The sequence below is a fragment of the Girardinichthys multiradiatus genome, chromosome 5 (genome assembly GCF_021462225.1).
Source record: "Girardinichthys multiradiatus isolate DD_20200921_A chromosome 5, DD_fGirMul_XY1, whole genome shotgun sequence".
NCBI lineage: Eukaryota > Metazoa > Chordata > Actinopteri > Cyprinodontiformes > Goodeidae > Girardinichthys > Girardinichthys multiradiatus.
The window spans coordinates 19561592-19576184 of NC_061798.1; the positions used below are offsets into that span (position 1 = coordinate 19561592).

Genomic DNA, 14593 nt, shown 5'->3' on the forward strand with positions numbered 1-14593 from the left:
AGTGTGGTTGACCCCGTTGCTAGTTGTCACGCTGCTGCAATTGGTTGTTGAAAAAAAACAAAACAAATGCGCTCAAGGGAGAGAAATTAACCAATGATAGAATTTAAATTGGATTCAGAAATGTGTACATCATGACGAAACTTTGTCACACAGCATCAACATGTTTGAACGTAGCTTATTTACATGCACATCTTTATTTTGATTTGCTTAAGTCTACTCACCATGCTGGTCATTTTCAAACTGCATTTATTTCATATTAATATCAAAATTAAAATTCAGCATTTTACTGCCATCTCCTTCTTCTAAAATGAGGTTTAATTTTGTAAAATGACCAAAACAAAACAGAGGAAAAAAGGTGGAGAAAACCAAACTGGACAGAGGAGCAGAACCTGCTGGTGGAGAAGAGAGGAGTGTTGGAAGGTAGATTTGGTCCTGGGATCACAGTGGGAACAAACAGGCATTCCCAAGCAGATCAATGCGTCTTTCTGCTTTCAGCACCAGCCTGGAATGTGAGCAGCTCTGGTACCTGCTGCAATCAGAAGCCAGAGAGGAAATAGCAGCACACCAGAGAACTTCTCCACAGATGGGGAGCATTGTAGATGATCATTTAGGCTTAGGCTCCTCACATCATCATGTGCAAATACTTATTCACCTCATTTACATCTTTCTGATTGTATAGCGCTTATTGTACTTTGTCTTGTCCAGAGTTTGTATTTATATTTTTCAAAATGTATTTTTGAAAGCATTTTACAGTCTGTAAATATTTAAATAATTCAGTACTATATTGTTTGTATATTTGTTATTCATGGTTATTTATTATAGTTTCTATTATTTATTTATCCTTCCTAATATTACCTTACTAGTGGTGCATCTTTAATTTGTCCTGGTGCTGAAACTTTTTCATTTTCCCCTATGGGGATGGTAAGGTTAATCTTATCTCTATATTAATAATTGTATGACACCAGAGAATATCTCTCCTTTCTCTGTCTTTCCTCCATCTTCTCTGCTTAAGACGCTCTTAAACTCACTAAACGTTCTCCTCACAAACATTTCCTCACGTTAGGAGCTCTTAAAGCCTTAGATGCTTCGTGAACAACTTTTATCTTACCGAGGTAAAATTCTAAGAAAAATCCTAAAATTCAAGAAATTCGAGGATTTTTCTTAGAATGACGTCACTAGAAGCTACTTTTAGTCTTAGGATTCTTTGTGAAAACAGGCGCAGATCAAAGCTCATGTTTATCCTTTTCAGATGCTGTGAGGTGAACTGAAACAATCTGTCCATGCCTGAATGTTTGTGAATACTTCTTAATAAAACAAATACTATAAAGACAAACTTTACAGACACAGATTTCAGATATATATTTTTTTTCTCCTCATGAACGCATTCAGGGCAGCAGCTGACATGTGATTATTCTGTGCAGACTTCATTCTCAAATATTCCTGTTTGATTGTTAGTAATGAAACAGAAGTCCACTACGTTTAGCTCAAAGATCATGATTCATTTTTCAGTTTGCTTACAATGCTCTTATAGTTCAGTCAGTAAAAAAAAAAGACAGTCTGACAAAAAATATTTAAGCCATTTAATGTTTTGACAAAGTCTCCAATACTTCAGCGATGTTTTCCCTTGCCAAACAAACCAGTACACACAAAATGTCTGCCACTGGAAACAGTTATTTTAGAAACTTCTTTTCAAGTCATAATTAACAAGCGAATATCAAAACTGATCAATGTTTAAGACAGAATCAACAGAGCAACACAACTGAGAAAATGGCACAATTACAAATCATAGCCCCGATTATGGCCAAGTACAATTAGAACTCAAATAAAACCCCAAACATATGTAATAACCAGCTGCGCATTGAAACATCCGGCTCAATTAGACTTGCAGCTTATCAAATATGTGTCCATCTTCAAGCGGCACATGGTGTGAAAGTAAACGAGTGATGGAAAAGGTTGGAACTTCACCCAAAATAGATGGAGCAATTGATGGATGGATGGATGAGAACATGTGATGGCAAATGTAACTTCAGTTCTCCTTAGTGACACAAAGAGATAAACACTGAGTTTAAATTCCGTACAACCCCCAAGAAAAAGCCAAAATGTCACTCTCAGAAAATTTGAATGTTACAAAAACAAATTAAACAAAAAGACAGAATTGTTACGGCCATGTTTTGACCTACATGATCATGATGAAGGCTCTTGACCTAATAGTTGCCCAGCAGACAGTCACTGACACCATCCTCAAGAAGTCTAATCCACAAGAGGTCATTGGCAAAAAACCTTGCTGTTCAGTATCCAAACATATCATTGGAAAGTTAAGTGGATGGAAAAGGTGTGGGAGAAAATGTGCAAAAGCAAAAGAGGAAACTGAAGGATTCACAATGCTACATCAAGAGCCATCACACACAGATGTATCCAGGATACTGGCTATAACTGACAGTACTTCTGTTACACTGTAACTGAACCAGAGACAATGTAATAAATAGGGATGCACAATACTTGAAAATCATCTCATAATAATATTGGTAAACACTGTCATAAGGATGTCAGTTGTGAAATACTGTGCAGCCCAAGTTAGCATCTTACCTGGACTAAGGAGAAAAATTACAGGAATGTCAAAATCGTCTTTACAGGTTAAAACTAAATTTTGCATTTCATTTGCAAATCAAGGTCTGAGTCTAGGTGAAGAGTGGAGAGGGTCAGAATCCAAGATGCTTGAGGTTCAGTGTAAAATTTCCACAGTCTGTGCCAACTGGGCAGCAAACTGGGATGACCTAAAGCCAGAGATGCTCTAAAGATTTGTCAAAAGAATGATGACATTACTCCAGTTGACAGACCCAACAATGTAGGCAAGCTAAAGGTCACTATTGAAGCGACCTGGGCCTCCATCACACCTCAGTGCTACAGGCAGATCACCTCCATGACACCCCTCATTGATGCAGTAGTTCCTGCAAAAGGACCCCAACCAAATTTGAGTCCTGTTTCCTACATGGACATACATTTCAGCAGGCTGACATATCCATATAATTTTTAAAAAAAATCTATTTTATGCAACATCCTAATTTTCAAGGAAATTAAATTTTGGGGTTTTAATTAGCAGTGAGCCAAAATAACCAAAATCAACCACAAACATTTAAAGAACATCACTCTGTGAGTGAATTACATCTGTAGAATATGAGTTTCTCTTTTATACATGTCTGTCCTCATTTTCCAAAAACAAGTGTGGAACAGTAAAGGTGCAGATGTGTGAAGATGTTAGAGGATTTAAAGTTGATACCAATGGCAGATTCAGGTTTAAAGTAATCTTTTAATTTCACAAACATGTTTCATCTGACTGCAAATAACGTTGCTGAACGGAGCAGACAGAGAAGAGCATAAATAATTTTTAAAATGTTTTTAATGTAGTGTAGCAATAAAAATAAAAAAACATCATTTTTTGTTAAAACTGATTCTCATTCTGCATGTTTTTTATTTCAAATGAGAAAAGGACTTTTGTTGAATGAAAACGATTTGAAATCGAAATCTGCCAGGTGTATGAGTAGTTTTGGGCTTAAGGAAATTAGTGTGGATGGCAAAAGCTGCAGCTGTTTCATTTTGTTCCAGCGATGGAAATGTATACATCTGTTATTTCTATTAAAGGGTTCACGAAAAAATTTGATGATGAAGACAGATGTAACTTATCTCTCCTTTAGACCAGCATAGTCAAACAGACCACAATGTTACATCTTAACAGTCGATTCTGCCTGAATGATAGCAGCAAAGAGATGAAATCCAACGTTTCAGTAATGCTCAGCCATCATTAATACTGTCAAGGATGACCAGCCAGTGAAAGGTTGGCTGCCTTGGCCCCTGCCAGTGCTGTCATTGTACTGTTCCCAGATATACCCTGTTTCAACATACTGCATATAAACATTGTTTATAATGTTAGTCCTGAGTTCCTTATAAACATCAGCTGCCTTCTCTTGGTATGGGCCTTCTGAGTTGCCGTAGTGGTAGAGGGCTCTGACTGCCAGGTAGTTGATATTAATCCAAACAGGTCCCCTCCAGTAGGGCGGGTCATGCTCCGTGTTTCGCTCCATGTAAAGAGGATCGGTCTTCGAGAGAGAGCGCAGGCCAAAGGGCGTCCACAGCTTATTGGGGTCTCTCATGTCTCGGAGGATGTGTTCCAGTTTGGGCGAGTCGGGTTGGAGGATTTGGAGCAAGAAGGGGAACAAGCTGACGTAACCCAGGGCGTTGACGTACTGCAGTTTCGGGGCCCTGCGGACAGAGCGCACGAGACGTGCCACGGGGAACTGGTGGCGGGGCTGTCCGGGTGGTACGTACACCTTCTCCCGCTGCAAGGACACATTTTGGGTGTGGTTGCCATAGTCACTGAAAGCATGTAGTTGCTCTGACCAGTGGAGGTCGTTGAGCAGGTTGTTGTCTCTGAGCACATCGTGTAGGAGTTTATAGTCCTCGTGGGGCTCACCTAAAAGTTGAGCTATGCTGGCCATGATGCCTGAGGACAAGGCCATCCAGCAGTGCAAATCCACGTGCCGCTCGTCTGCTGAGGGATGAGAGGCACGTGGGTAGTCATCCAGTCCGGAGGTTAAGGTTTTAGGATTAAGGTACAGATTGGTGTCCTTGTCTCGCCCACGCCAGCGGTAAGAATTGGGTTTTGGCCCCGTCTGTGTGGTGTTGTACCACTGAAACCAGGTTTTCAGCCTGGGGAACAGCCTTCGAAGGAAAGGCAGAGTTGGTTTAGATGCTGCCTCGTCTGATCTTGAAGAAAGCTGTCCAATCAGTTCCTGCAGAGCTAAGAAGAGAGTAGGTGGGTTGGCGTTCTCGTTCCGCTGGACAATAAATTCAGCTGGGACTTTACTGCGAGCCTCATCTCCAAGAATCTGCTCACGGGGAATCCAGCCCTCCATGTTCATTAGGTCGAACCAGTGGCCAATAGCCTCCCTGGTCAGCTGGGGATCCCACTTACTCAGCAATAGCTGGTGAAAGCCCTCATCCCAGAGGAAGCCTCTGGGAAAGAAAGAGCGGGACGGGACAGCGGTGAACAAAGCCCCTTCGGGGTAAAGGATAGGGTATTCATTGTATACTGACTGCACCACTGACTCGCCATAAAAGTAACCCATTCCACCCAACATGTTGCTGAGCGCTGCTTTGGCAAATTTTATGTATGTCTGACTAAAACCTTTACTCTCTAGTCCAAATATTTTCTCAAACTTCCCATTAAACTCCGCTTTCCTCCTCTCCAACTCCTGAGTCATGATAGAACCAACGAGCTGGTTGGGGCGATTGTAGAAACTTCCTGACTCAAACAGAACTTCAATCTGGAAAGGCGTCTGAACAGTCACCTGGTGGACCACAAAGTCACTTTCTTTTCGTGGGTCAGCAGGTTTCTGCTGGTTCTGATGGTGGGGGGGCTTGTAGGTGTCCACACCAATGTAGTGCCTCTTCTCACCAGATGGCGGGCTGTAGACAAACCTGCGGTTCAGACTGAGCTTCACAATATCAGTCAGCTTCTCCAAGCCAGGAGACAAGGTCTGAAGATAGTTGTAACTAGAAAACAAGAGTTAAATTATTCCATTTAATGAAGATGTCACAAAAGCAGATCACAATGACTCACTGATAAAGAGTCAGGGCAGAAAATAAGTACACCCCCTTTATATCTAGAATTTTATGAGTTTTGTTAACGTCTAGGATTTTTAGGGTGTACATAATTTCTTATAAACTGGTCTGGTGATGCATATTCACCACATTCCAAGGATCATAATGGAGGCACTTGGCTCCCACCTTGTGGTCATAGGGTGAACAACATCTAGTTAAGATTTTACTGTATTAAAAACTTGTTTATGAAATGCTATAGTGATGGATTAGCAATGATTGTACATTATATTGTAATAACATTTCAAAGCCCTGTTTCAGCAGTATGAGCATTAATGAAATAATCTACATAACAGATTAATTTATTCAGTTCAAATTCTGTCCAATTACATGTAATGTCGATAACTTGCGTCGTACCTAAATTTAGATTTATTACATAGCCTATATTCTAATGAACAATCTCTACTAAATTTAGCATCTGCTTGAGAGCAGAAACACAAATGACATTTTTCCAGGCAGTAAGGGGTTGAATAGATATACCCATCTTAATTTAGAGGCTGATTTCCAATTTTTGTTTGTCGATTTCTCATAGAGAACATAAATGTAAAAAGATATAAGAACAGTGTTCATTGATTATCTTTACTAGAAGTCACATGTGTAAGAAATAAATTGATTGGAGTTATTTTTTATTGAATTTAGCATCTTATATAAGCATCCAGCAAGGTTAGCAAAGTTAGCATTAGCAAAATGTCACATGTTCTGTTTAAGAGCCAAAGGATTAAACCTTTATTGAAATACGTTCACCCTTCCAGTTATCTGCTAAACGTTTTGTGTTCTCACATGCTGAATGAACCATGTCTTGACTTGTCACAGAATATGCAGTTTTCTTTTTATTACTTCTTTCCTCTCAGTGTGTCCTCGAACAGCATTCTATCCACCTCAGTCATACTGAATAAATAGCTAACTGAGTGTTCTTCACTCTGTAGCGGCACCCACACCACATAGGGTTGCTGTCTGCAGAACCTGGTACTCATGGCGTGTCCACCAAACAATTCTGGTCAGTAGCCAATTTCTCAGTGTATCTGTAAATAACCTGACCAGCAACCTCAGCTCATGTAATGTTTTCTCCTGTTAAAGGTGAAAAGAGACATGTCTCACTGTCATTTTACCTTAAAAGAAAAAAAAGGGGCAATTTTTGTCGTTTCTGAGTGAATGCAGTAACGTTTAACTTTGCTTAATATCATGGTGCACTGAGAGTGCTAGTTCTGTACTATAGATTAGCCAGTTTTATATAGAAAAAGAAATATTTATCAATCAGAGAAAACATATATACAGAAGGCAAACACTTTGATTTGCACAATGCTTTAATCATTTTTGATATGCTTTTTTTATTCCCCTTTAAAGCTGTTATAATTTAGAAATATCCCAAGTTTACACTTTCATGATAAACATAAGATGCTGGTTTTATCATCTACTGCCACCTAGTGTTTATTTTCAAGACATGTTTTCCTCCCCAGCAAGTTAGAACGGCAATTGGCTGTCTAGAAAACTTGCTTTCAATTTGAAGATTTATTTGAGGATTTTTTCCAAATAATGGTTTAGTGTTTCATTTTATTTAGACTTTGTTTTCGTATTTTTTTGCCAGGATCTTCTTCTAGTTATGTTTAGGAAGAGCTGTTTATGACCTCTTCGGATTTCATCGTGCCTTTCAATTCAAGTTTCAGATTTCTCTCTGATGGCACTAAAAATCTATTCCTAACCCTCATTTAAACATCTGTCTTTAGAGTCACTTTTAGATTATAATTTCCTGCTATTCTGAGATAATACAGAGATAGTAGTCATTTAGCAGTTCGTACATTATAGCAACATTTGTGTCTGGCCTCTACTTGAGCATTTACCTGGCATATTTTGTGCTGGATAACTCCCCAGTGACAGGCTTCCTGAAAGTGATCTTAAAGTTTCCCAGTTCATCGGAGAAACCAGTGATAGAAGCAAGGCGCTGCCTCTCCTCCATGTGAGTATGCAGCGAGCCCTGCATGTCTGCTGCTGCGTAAAAAATCAGGGATATGACGGGAGGCTGGGGGGCTGAGCTCTGCAGGGTAACGACAGGACAAAATAAGCATTCTACATTTTTTTATAGTAACTGTAAAATGGCTGTTTTAAATCACTCAGAGCATCATTGTGATATTGAAAGGATGTTTTTGCAGAACATCACAATGAGCTCAGTTGCAACTCACATGCTGTTTGGCTGTGATCCTCCAGGTCCAGTCTCCTCCATGATCCCCGCCGATCCTCTTAACAAACTCAGTGGTTAGCGTGAAGTCATTATCTCGAATTTCCTGTACGCCAAACGTCAGTCCGTCGTGCATTAGCCAGCTGTAGCCTTGCAAATGATCCCCCTGCTCGCATGTATGCCTAAGGTTCATGTCCAAGTTGGAAAACTGACGCATCCACATCATCCCTGTACGGATAGCAAAATGAAAAAGGAGATGAATTAGCATCTAAGCGAGAAGGCTAGAATGCTACAGTTGAAAAATGATGTGCTCGTTAACAGCCTCTAAATAGAACTATCACTGGTGATTTTGTTACAAACAGTTCGTTATTACGATGGGATTTTTTTTTGTCAACTAAATAAATGTACCCAAACTAAAGGTAGAATCTTTTGTTGCAGTCGTATTTCTTTATTTGAACGCTTATTACATATTATAACCAAGGATGGCAATGCATTTGCACACATCTGTCTATTGCAGTCTTTTTTTATTTTATATTGTGGTAATAAGTATACCGAAAATAATAGAAAACAATTGCTTTTAATTGCTGTAGGAAGTCGTGCCTTTTAGATTAGTGGATTAGCCAATAGATTAAAATTTATAAAATTGTCAGTAGTGCAGCTCTTGCCATAAAACCAGCCTGCCTGCGGACTGTGGATGTAAACTAGCCAAATAGCTCAGTTTGGCACGTTTAGAAGTCATACCCAAGTTCATTAAAGTACATTTTCAAACTTTAATAAATAAACTTTAAAATCTTACATTTTTGCTAACTTTTTAAATCACTGACCGATAAAATTGTCTGATTTTGTATAAGCACTGATGTACTAGTCAAAGTTCAATTAATCACAATAAACAAAATTATTTTCGTCGGCAGACCTAAAACTTGTCCCACACAATTTAAATAAACTAAATTTTAACCAGTTAACATCCAGCAGTTTAATTTTCTTTACAGAAACAATGAAATCTGTGTTTAACTTGAGTTTGCCTGTGAATGTGACCACCTACCCGTCACAACGGACCTGGGGCTTCTGGTTTTCATGCCGAAGTAGACCTGAGGCCTGTACGAGCCCCAGAACCTCTCAGAGGAAACCTCTGCAGTGGTGCTATTGGCATCAAGGACACGCGGTGATGGATGCAGAGTTACCACGCGCTTCGACAGACTGGACCTCATGTAGATGGCATAAAAGAACCAGATGAGGCTGAATATGCAGAGCCCAATGGAGATGTTGATGAACAATTTTCCAATATCGGGTTTCTTTTTCTTCTCTTTGCGATTAAATGCAGCGGGCCTCTCATCTCTCCTTGAATGGGGAGGAGCGTCACCAGTCACCACCCTCTTCCTCTGCCTGCCCATCCTGCCCTTCTGAAGAGAGGAAGAAGAGGAAAATTGTGCATTTTTTATTAAACGGGTAGATTCCATGTGTAACCGCAACAAAGTCACGGATAAGAAAAAGTTATTTTGTCCAGCGTGGTTTAAAAGAAAATAAAGGTGGAAGTCGGTATTTATCCCTTGATGACATGTTTAGTTGAAAGCAGAAATGTAGACCTGAAGTTGCTGCCTGATTGACAATATGCAATATGTTGGTTTTTAAGATGAAAATACGTGTTTATAAACTAATAGCAAAAGAAGATACTGGCCAAAAGCCCAGGAAAAGCAGAAAAAGACAGAAACAAGCTGTTGATTTTATCTGTTTTTCTTGCCTATTTTCTTCTGTATAAGACTTACAGTTAGTAGTAATACAACATGTCTTATCTCAAACTTAAAACCAGCTTCTTTTTTTTTTTTTATAAACCAAGCCAGTCCCTGGCGATTGCTTTTCTATATTTATTCATGCCGAACAGACCAGAAATCACTTTGTGTGATCAACCGTTCTCATTTTTGTTAACAAGTAGACCTTTTTTTGCCCACAATAAACAAGAAGACCAGACATATATGTGTAATTATTTTCATAACTACGTATCTATCAGATCGTTTCAGGGGTTTAAGCTCATTTTATTTATTTTATTACAAGCATATAAGTTTAAAGTAGCTCTCCCATTTTCCCACCTGTTGCTGCAAGCCATCAGTCAGAAGTGTTTGAAACCTGAACTGGTCCCTCGTTTAGAGCAAAAGAAAAGGGAGGCACAGAATATTGCTGCTTGGGTACCAAAGGAGCACCACTCTTTTAAAAGGGTCTCTGCTTGGAAACAAACTTTACCCCAAAAAAAAAAAAAAAAAGAAACAGCAAAAGTTAGGATGTATGTTTGTAAAATAAATGGCTCACTGCCAGCTTGATACTGGAGCACATAACCTCGCTAATTAACATGCCAACATCTAGATCTTAGACTCCCACAATTATTTTACAGAGAGATGATGGACAAAATCCAACATATGTCCTTCAGAGCTGCTGCTAATTTTAGTTGGTGTTTATACTATATTTTGGTTTTCCACTCATTTAAAAACAGTAATATGGTAAAGTGTTGGACCATTTGTTCGCTACTATACCTCCCAGTGTCATCTGCTACTATATACCCCAGTATGGTCTGCTACCACAACTCCCAGCAGGAATTGCAGCTGATAGGAAAGGGCGTCGCAGCTCTAATGTCACAGTGGGCTATATAAGGACACAGGATGACTCCCACCATTGCTTTTTCTCCCGCTGGAAACCGAGACCGGCACGCATCCTTCTGGAGAAGAAACTCACACGTGGGTTTTCATTAATTCCCCCCACTGGCCAAAACTCATCAGAAAAGTTTCTGGGATAAGAAGCCCAGTAGACTTTACTTTAACGATTGAAGGTGTGGATTTAACAAGTAACCCAAGAAAAACCCACGGAGGTTTTCCAAGGAGACTAAATTTTCCTCTTTGTTTTGTTCCAGTCGACTGCTGACGGTCCGTCATATTTTCCCCGGAAGGCCGGCCATCTTTGAGTTTGTAACGAACGCGTAACAATCCCCCTCTCTCCCCCTGCTCCAGAGAAGACGACACCAAGTAATCCCGTTTTGTTTTTATTTCTATTAGAAATAGCTTGGGCTGGATAGAGTAGGATTTTAGAGCGATTTAGAATCGCCACTTAGGGTGTATTCACACGCCGACGTTCTCTACGTGCCTTGTCCCAACAAGCCAGTAGCGTTGCTAAGCAACACACAGCTTATCAGGTATGATTACCTTACAACACACCTTTGCTAGCAGCTACGGTGGCTTTTTATGTCCAAAGAGACGTACGCTTTTTGTAGTTGGTTCGGATCAGGGCCGGTTTGTATTCAGACCATAAGCGAACCGCACCAGAGTCCGTTTGGACCACCTCAAAAGTGGGTTTCGGTCCGGTTGTTTGCTCTGGACCAGGGTTTGCTGGGGGGAAACGAACTCTGGTCCGTTGAAAGCGGACCAAAACCCTTTGATTGCTGTTGGACTCTGAAAGCCGCCGCGCTTTAAAGCTGTACGTGTCTCACTCGGTTTGAACACCGGAGCGCAGACTCAAGTGAACTTAAAGTTGGACTGCTAGAACCTCATGGTGGAACACTCACTATTCCTTTGTCTTCATTCTTCGTGTTTTTCCACTGGTTGCCGCCTAAATGTTTTATGACCCTTTGTGTTTCACTGAGCTCCAACTTTGGGGGTTTTATGACTACAGCCCGGTGGAGGCCCCTCCCAAAGCTTTGCCCAGTACCATATTTCCTCTTGTTTTGCCATAACTGCTGGTTAGATTTTCATACACACTCAATGTTGTTTTATCTTGTTTAGTTAGTTATTTTACCCCTTTTGTGTACAATTTTTGCATGCTTGATTAGGTGAAGATTATTGAATCAGAATAGCGAGGTGTATCGGGGCTGTTGATTTAATAAATATTCACGAAGATAAAGAGAAAGTGTTTGTGTTTATTTTGATCAAGATTGATTTGTCTGTCAAAATAAGGTCAGAGTCCCTAATAGTTATCAATTATTACTGAGAATTTCAAAATTGTAATTATCAAGGCCCTTGAGCCATAATTACAACACCAGAGGACATCTCTGATTTCGATTCATAAGTAAGGATTTTTGGTTAAGAAATAAAACATTTTCAAATTATGATTTTAAATTATAATTCTTAACAAATATTAATTAATCAATAATCATAATTCTTACAATAGGAAATAGCTTATAGGAGTGAAAATAAAAATGAGAATAAAGGTAGGCTTCAAAGTTTAATAAGAGACAATACATGTGGCCTATCTTGCAGTATATTAGGCCACCTTTAAGCATTTTTACAAGAAGGAAAAGAGTCAGCTATCAGTTGTGTTGACTTTATATTTTATCATTTTATGATTGTACTGACATATATATGTACTTGTAAAAAGTACTGTATATGTGTTTGTACATCAAAATGAGGACGGGATGATAGTAGGAAAAATTGTTGGTAATGTTGGTCTATTTTAACCAACCAGATGAACGCAGGTCTTAGCCGCTTCTAAAATGGATTTTAAGAATGTTTATTTAGCTTGCGCAACTGTTCTCGGACCCAAATGGGTCCCATCTTTTCAACATTTTCACCAGAGTTGAACTCCATCAAACCCGCATGGACACCTGAAACTAAGCCTTTATACCTGTGGGCAATTTCTGAGAAGCATTTTACAGCACATTTCCACACAATATGGACCCAATAAATAAAAGTTGGTTTTGGGTTCTGCTCCTTTATTGTGCACACTATGATCTTTTTCACACTCAGAAATATTTCCAAACACCCAAATCTGTCCTTCTCGTAAGTAGAGCTACACAATATATAAAATTGCAATTGTCATCGCAATGTCAGTGTGTTTGCAATACCGCAATTGCAAACAACCCTAATTGCCACACCTGATGTACTCAGAGCTTACAGTGCAGTGGGGGGCAGTAATTGTATTCCAAGTGTTTATTTTCCAGAAATCACGCAGCCCTTCCAGTAAAGTAGGAGCCTTTCTTTCAGTTAGCTGGCTGGCAGTGTGCAGAAACAGGTGGTGGAGGGTCAGCTCCATACAGACCGAGGAAACTCGTCACTTTCTTTGGCGTCTCATTTAAAGGCTTTTTGGTATACCTTAATACCCATGCTTATTTTCGTTATTCATGCACAATTTGACTGTACCTGCAGATGTGTCATGTAAACAATAACCTCATGGATTAAGCCATGTGCTGTTATGCATTTAATCTTGTTTGTTGCTCATTTTAGGACCAGAAGACGTTCTAGTTCATAACTTGCTTCTATATAAAAGCAATTTTTATGTATCTATGAAAACAAAGTAAACAGGAATGATTAATTCATCAGGTCTAGATTAAATATTTTAATTTCAACTACTTTAGCTAGGCATGTCTACATACCTTTCACTGTTTGGTCTTTGTATTTAATTAAAACAACAATAAAAAAAAAAAAATACTTATACCTATGCTATATTTTCACCATAACAATGCTGCTATGTCTATTTCTACTATTTCTCTCCTGTGGGAGCCTTGTATGGCGTCCTTGCTAATGTTAAGATAGAAAGGTGTACAGTAGGCCAAAATAAATCCATTCATCAAAAATCGACTTTTAAACTGAACTGAGGTTATATACGAGGTGTTCACGTTAGCAACAGTATATGCTACAGACACCTGTTTAACACATTCAGCGGGTAACTGGCCTCAGCGTCACCGTTCATGCTTCGCGCTTCTGCGCTAAAGGCTAACGCAGGTTTTCACAGCTACGACCAGCTAACTTCAAAAATGCGGCTTCGCTTAGTGAGCCGTTAGTAAACGAGGCTCTGTTTCGCAGTCGTGGCTTAATGTTCTTGGAGAAAGTAAATGACTAACCTGTGGAAACAGCCGAAGTCTCAGCTGCTCATGATCCTGTGCTGGCTGAGCCTGCTAGCCACTTCCTGGTTAACGGCTGGCTGCCACTGACGTGTACAAACTGATGGTTGCAGCGACTCACCTACGCCTAGCATACATGTGCAACCAGAGGAAAAGCTATTTTAAAATGTGCAACCCGGGCTGTGCCGGTTTTAGTTTAATAAAGGTCTTGCTTAATAAAAATAAAAAACAGGAAAATATAAACAAGAAATCTTGGAGCTCGTTTTTTGTCCTTTCTCAGTGGTTTATTCAAAGATATTTACATGAAGTCTTTCTAAATCCTGGATTGTCTACCGAGTTCTTGTTAACGGAGATGGAGCCAAACGATGCATCTTTCTGAAACCACTGGTGTTGCATAACATTTTACTCTACAAACAATGGAGGCAAATACGTTTTCACTGATACGAGGTTGCTTTTGTTGGTAATCCCGTCGTTTCTGAAACGTTTCCTTTGTACGCTATCAATATAGGATGTCCAATTTCAAAACATTTTCCGTGATTTATGTAAATAATTCAGAACTTGAACTTTGAACTACTGAAGGAGACCCAATCAATGGTTTCTTTAGCTGTTTGGAACCTTTTCATAGTTTCATGGCCACCAATTTCAATGTGTTTTATTAGGATTTCCTGTTATGGACCAACACAAATAATTAAGTGAAAGCAAAATGTTACATGGTTTTCTGGTTTTATAAATAAAATCTGAAAAGTATGAGGTTTATATGTATTCATCCTTCCCTGACTCAATACTTTATAGGGCCACCTGTTACTATAACTACTGCTTAAATCTTTGGAGGCATGACTACCAGGTTTACATATCTAGAGATTGACATTTTGCACATTCTCAGCAAAGTAGCCCAAGAACAATCAGATCGGACAGAGAATTTGTGAACATTAATCTTTAGGATTTGCCAT

General features: G+C 39.4%; 1 protein-coding gene across 2 annotated transcripts; it reads right to left on the reverse strand.

Annotated features, from left to right (window-relative positions):
• Nucleotides 1-1566: 1566 nt before the first annotated feature.
• Nucleotides 1567-13793, reverse strand: mogs (mannosyl-oligosaccharide glucosidase). 2 transcript variants are annotated; one of them, XM_047366538.1, is made up of 5 exons: nt 13644-13793; nt 8871-9228; nt 7833-8056; nt 7494-7687; nt 1567-5550 (listed from the first exon to the last, which is right to left on the reverse strand). In XM_047366538.1, exons 2-5 carry the CDS (start codon nt 9217-9219, stop codon nt 3780-3782), a joined length of 2538 nt encoding a protein of 845 aa, XP_047222494.1. In that variant the 5' UTR covers nt 9220-9228; nt 13644-13793; the 3' UTR covers nt 1567-3779. The 2 variants fall into 2 exon arrangements, with proteins under 2 accessions (XP_047222494.1, XP_047222496.1); XM_047366540.1 differs by having other exon boundaries at nt 8871-9225; nt 13644-13741.
• Nucleotides 13794-14593: the final 800 nt, after the last annotated feature.